General features: G+C 43.0%; 1 protein-coding gene across 1 annotated transcript; it reads right to left on the bottom strand.

Annotated features, from left to right (window-relative positions):
* Positions 1-2253: 2253 nt before the first annotated feature.
* On the bottom strand, positions 2254-5451 carry zgc:165604 (uncharacterized protein LOC792578 homolog). Its single transcript, XM_010903692.3, has 6 exons — positions 5276-5451; positions 4216-4370; positions 3936-4134; positions 3418-3573; positions 3011-3133; positions 2254-2855 (listed from the first exon to the last, which is right to left on the bottom strand). Exons 1-6 carry the CDS (start codon positions 5337-5339, stop codon positions 2659-2661), a joined length of 894 nt encoding a protein of 297 aa, XP_010901994.1. The 5' UTR covers positions 5340-5451; the 3' UTR covers positions 2254-2658.
* Positions 5452-6107: the final 656 nt, after the last annotated feature.

Raw genomic sequence — 6107 nt, 5'->3', positions numbered from 1 at the left:
TTTACAGTTCAGTCAGGCCTGGAAACAAGTTGTTTTATTTTGGATGGGAGTGGGGATTTTCACCAGGGACATTGTTCTGAACACAGGGTTTGAAACTGGGGTTGTTCATTCTAAAACGCCTTCTCTTGATTTTTGTTTCCTATTATTGGGGGGAGTGGAATGTCTTTTTACTTTACTTGAAGAGCCTCCTCAGTGGCTATGGGCTAGCCTGCTGTGGTGTCCTGGTGACCAACCCCTCCCCCACCCCCCACGACCTGACCGTCAGCTGTGGACTCCAGACGGTAGGAGGGGCTTCGACAGCTCTGTGTGTGGAACTGCCACCAGGAGAGGCCTTTTCTGCTTTCCTTAATACAGCTCTTACAACTACTACCATACTACTGCTAACTGCACCTCCTGCTACAGTACTACTAATATAGCATTCAACTACTGTTTGTGCTACATTTACCTCCAGCGTTTTAGTTGGAAACAAACAAGGTTGAATAAATACTGAAAACAAATGCGGCATATTTATTTGATTATGGATGTCGGGGAGACTGTGTTAATGTTGACACGCGGGTGCTGCGTCGGTGCTGCGTCGGAACGTGGAGGTCACAATTGCCTCTTGATTATTGCAACCTTTGTCCCACATGTTTGGCCTCATCGCTGTACATGTTTTCACCAGGGGTCCTTTTATTCGGTGTGTAATATAACTGGAAGTATTCTAGAGAAGTCTCTTTAAAAAACAAATGCTTTTCCACTCCTGCTTTGGCCATGCCTTGCTTTTAAGGGGCGAATGAAGCGCAGGCGTACCTCTGAGTAGACTGGCTTCAATAATTCTTTCTACCCAGAGCACATATCATATATGCTGGCTGTCTCTCACTGTTCTCATATGTCCTTAAAGCTACAGGGTCCCACTACAGTAATCCACTTGGCTGGCCCCTAGTCAGTTCTGACATGTATTTCTATCACCAGTCGATCCATCTGGAATCACCTTGTGCCATAATGTAAAATCCGGTCCTAGAAAACTGCCTTGTCTGCTGGTTTTCACCCCTAACCATGTTTTGTTCTCACTATAGTTAGAAGACTAAATTGTCTACACAACTTTCTCTGGGAATCTGTTTTTACAGGGTGAATGAGAACAACCAGGTGGAAAACTGCATTCTCAGGGTCTCCCAATTGGGAAACGATTTGGAATTCGCTGCATTTACATATTTTACTGTTTAAAAGGGCAAAGACACAAAAGGGGGAGTTCTCAATCTATGTTAAATGGTATGTAGATTAATTAAATTGTGGGTGAATTAAGCAGTGGCAACATTACATCAGCCTGGATTTTAAAGAGAGTGGCCTAACAGCCTAAACTCACAGGTCACTTTACTCTAACTGCCAGACAAGGTGACACTAAAGACACGGCATGGGTTTAAAGTGGTTTACTGAAGGTTCATTCTTTGAACATTCTGTTTTAGCTAAAGCTCTCTTTCCTATCGACCTAACAATTCAGGCTTTAGATGGTTCGGTTTCATCATCTGGGGGAATACACAAAAATTAATGACGCACTGGGCTTATTTAAATTGAGTGTATTTAGTTTTTTGTTTTTTTTTGTCAGACAGGAGCTGGCACCTTCCAGATGTTAATACCCAGTGTCTCTTTTCTAGCAGGCTAATTGATCAAGCCTTGTTAGCGTGTGTCCTTACAAGGCTCGGGACAAGCAGAGCCATCCTGATCAGGGCCATTTTTGTTTCAGTTTAGCGTGTGATATCCAAAGCAACAGGGAGTACTTTTCTTACCGGGAGATAGGAAAGCACAAGTTACTGGACAGACTTGGTCGTCAATAATAAAAAGGGATTCCTTAATCTCTGCCATTTATGTACAGCATGTTTTGTATATAAATATATATTTAAGAAATATAAATCTATTTTATTATTATTGGATCTCTGGTTCTTTTTCATGGAAAACACTATGTTGAGTTTAGGGGAGGTGCTCTCTGGGGTTTAGTCCTTAGAGAGCTGGCTCCAGAGTGAAAGGGCACTCTTCATATTGAATCATGCAGATTGGGAAGAATGGATGAATACTTCTTTTGCACAAATGTTGTATGATAGTACACTATCCCATGTTTTTTTTGTTATCATTTTATTCATGGGGGGGGGGGGGGTGTTTTATTTAAAAACTGTAAGTCGATATTCAGAGTTGTGTACATTATTTTTTATTTTTTTTGTGATATTCTTTTCTCCCTGTTTAAATTAAAGCTTTGTGTCATCGTTTGCAAAACAAATGCTGTGAGTGCTTTTATTGACCATTCCCAATGTCTTGTTTTCTCTTATGCTTTTATCAGGCAGTGTTTTCGTAGTGCAATTTTTCTTTCAAAATAGAAACCCAAGCACATTCCTCTCAGACGTTGAAACTGTATTTCAAATGGATTTATTCATAAAACAAAATGCAATTTACCAGTTTTCTATGTGTATATATTTTAAATATTTTCTGTGTGAATTCTTGATGCAACAATTGGTGAATGTGAGCCAAATTCTACACGCAAGCCACAGTTCAGTGAACTACATTCAGCATTGGAATACTTCCTTGTTTACACATTTTAGGAAACAAAAGTTCATTGAGTTTAAGTATAATGTTAATGTCCTTTCTCTCTTTACCATCCATCTGGTCATTTGCCTTCCTTTGATGGTAGGATCAAACAAAGGAGCGTTTCATCAGAGATGGAGTGTACCTAATCTCATTATAACATTCCTCATCTTCCTTCCCCTCACTCCACCTCTCCTGGCCAGAGCGATGCAGCCAGAGAACCAGCACCATCAAAGCCAGCAGCACCAGAGCCATGGACAGGGTCAACAGCACCCCCTGCAGGATCCCTGGGGAACTGGCAGGAGCTGCACAGAGATGGAAGTACTCAGCCCCAAAACATGTAATTCCCAAAACGAGTTAACTCCTGTTCTGATGTTAAAAAAAAACTAGAATTTATTTGAGAAGTTAGAAGTAGGGGTAGTGTGAGGGAGAACCGAAGGTTGTGAAGGTCGGGACTCACGGCTGTAGATTGACAGGTTGACATAACAGTTCTGGGTGCCTAGGAGGTTGCTGACTGAACAGCGGTACAGCCCAGAGGTTTGAGATGATATGTTGATTATCTGGACCGAACCTGTAAAGTCCCCTGGAACAGCAACCAGGGTATGGGTACAAATGAGTCCCATAAAGGAACTGAAGACGTCACCAGAGTGTGACAAAAACTGACTTCCCATTCTCGTTGATGGGCTGTAGCATAGGGCTGTAGCATAGGGCTGTAGCATAGGGCTGTAGCATAGGGCTGTAGCTGCAATTACTATTAAATGAATCTCATACGCCAGCTGGCTGTCTATATGGTAGCTAGGGGACTAGAAGGTTTTTGATGTCATCAATTCTATATTCCTGCGTTAACTGGAACACAACCTCTCTTACCATCCATTTTGATAGGCAGGGAGATTTCCTGTGGTTCCAGTTTATCCCAGCGCATCTCTGGAATGGGCACTCCCTCAGCGACCATGCAGGACAAGGCAACGCTCCCCCCCATGTCAGTGACCCCTTCCCACAGGCACAAGGGCAGTGAAGGGGGCGCTGAGATAAACGTGGTCATTAACAATAAATTCTGACTTGGAGGAATTGGACAAACGCAATGAACAGCAGGCTGGCCATTAATATTACACATACTAGATATTACACACTAGATGTTCAGAGACTGAACAGAAAGATGAACGCAACGTGTTATGTCTTGCTCTCATGTTTTATGAGCTGAAGTAGAAGATCACATTTTCCATGAGGACCAATCGTGTATTTCTCTCTGACAGATTTATCTACTTGCTTGTTAATGAGCATTTCTCAGTTGCCAATATTATTCATGGTTCATTTTGTTTATTTTTTTACCCATGAGCATTGCATTGCGTTTCGTATACATTGGAACGGCGTTGTGATCCACATACCCATGACGTTGATCGTCAGTTCCCCTATGCCTGGGTCTCCGTTCTCGGGGGGGTTGCTCACCATGCAGCGGTAGGTGCCAGCGTCTGATAAGCGTGTGTTGTTCAGGATGATGTCAGCGCTCCAGGGGACGCCCGTGAAACCCACCCTGCCGGTCAGGGAGGGATCCTCAATCACCTGGCCGTGGTCGAACACGATTACCTGAGGGACATGAGAGGCACGTCACCCCGTGGGCCTGTACTCATCACGCGGTCAGCGCTATCAGGGCGTCGGGATTCTAACCTGTTTAGGCGAGTCTGGGTCCGAGAGCGGTGCGAGGGTCCATATTACATTCAGTCTGGACAGGGGGCTCATGGTGAAGAAGGAGCAGGGCAGGGTCACGGAGTCTCCCTGAACCACCTCCAGACGTGTCTCTCTCATGGTCACTCTCACGGCACCTGCAAGGGTGGGAGGAGAGAAAAGTGTAGGGCTAGACCCATCACCATGGACGAAACAGACCTGTTGCACTATTCAAATTCCTCTATGAGACATCCTATGGCTAATGGAGTCATGAGGCAGCATTACCACAACACAGCTGGGCTTTTAGGTTCTATGGAAAAGGCAGAATAATGACACGACAGAAAGAAATCAGAGGTACAATGGTTTGACCAATGCATGCTCCTACATAGACCTCAGGTCTAGCAGGCGTTCCCATCCCGGACCCCCCTTCTCCCTCATTACTGTAATAATGCCCCCGCCCCCACAATCCCAGGCTCATTGTATGTGTATGGGAACCTTGTCTATATACCGGGTGCTAATTGCAGCTGACAGCTCGGGCCAAACAGCCAAACACTGCTCACTGTTGCAGAGGTGCATGAACAATAGAGACAGTATTGCTATGCAGTGAAAATGAACTATTATTCCATCTTTTAACATTCATTTTTTTCCTATAAAACTTTAGATATTAGCCATGATATAAAGCACATTTTAGTTATTTTAATAACCAGCTACTCAGTACATGTCATTTCGCTACCTTTGTCATCAAAATGAATTGTTATATTATGAATGATCACTGTAACTCATATCTAGAATTTACAAGGATCATTGAATGCAATGCTTGGTTGCATTAAGCCATAAAGCATTTAGGCGACTTAAGGAGACCCAATTTAATTACACTTTCATTAAATATTTTCATGTTATACATTTTCATTGCAGAGATAGTGCCCAATGATAGTCGGGCATCTATAGATTATGTTGAAATGACAGCAAGAGCTTCAACTGCAATCTATTTGACGGCAAAAAAATCCCCCTATAATCCTTTTTTATTCATCAGTTGGCGTGATCAGCCCCCAGCTAAACTTACCATACTCCAAAAGAGCAGACAGCAGACACACCGCCCAGAGCAGCCACCTTCTATGGCAGGACATGTTTAAGAAATGTTGCCTACTCTCTATCCATCATAGTCAGTGAACTCTGTATCCTATCCTTCTGCTGGGTTCCCATGCCGAGGCATTGACTGGGCAAACATAATTAAACTATTGAGCGACCAAACCTCCCACCCCCTCTATCCCCCATCTCCCTCGGTTGGGATTGCTCTGACAAATAGTCTACAAATATGCATTCTTATCTATTTATAACCGCCATTCAAAGGCAACTTTCATAGCTACTTTGTAAAGAGAAATCAAATAAAACATAAGAAATACCTTAACATAAGCAGACATGGACACGTTATATGATAGAACTTTTTTTCTTGTGATATAATGGTACCAGGCTGTGTTCTATGCGTTCTTTCTCAGAGCCAGTGAAAACAGAAAGTGTTGATATGCCTTCTTGCAACACAGGAAATGTATCGAAACTCGTCATCCCAAATGGATGTATTAGTTCGCCAGTTAACCAGAAATGGAATCAACTAACTGGGCCTGAAAATACTGAACCTAATAAACAACCACATTTTGTGCGTTTGAAGACCCGCAGCTTTGTTGATTGGAGCTGTTTGGAGGTGGGAAGCGTGTGCAGCTCGGAGCGCATGACCAACAAAACTCCATCTTCATGATTTGCATACATTTCTCATCCACATCAGTGTGAAAATAACTACCCAAACAATGTACAGTTTTGTAAAACTAAATCATTGTTCATGTCTGGACTATGTACAGCCTTTTAGTTTCCAGTTGAACACTAGAGGGCATCAAAACATC

Source organism: Esox lucius, chromosome 7, assembly GCF_011004845.1.
Source record: "Esox lucius isolate fEsoLuc1 chromosome 7, fEsoLuc1.pri, whole genome shotgun sequence".
Taxonomy (NCBI): domain Eukaryota; kingdom Metazoa; phylum Chordata; class Actinopteri; order Esociformes; family Esocidae; genus Esox; species Esox lucius.
This window is presented reverse-complemented; position numbering and strand designations above follow the sequence as displayed.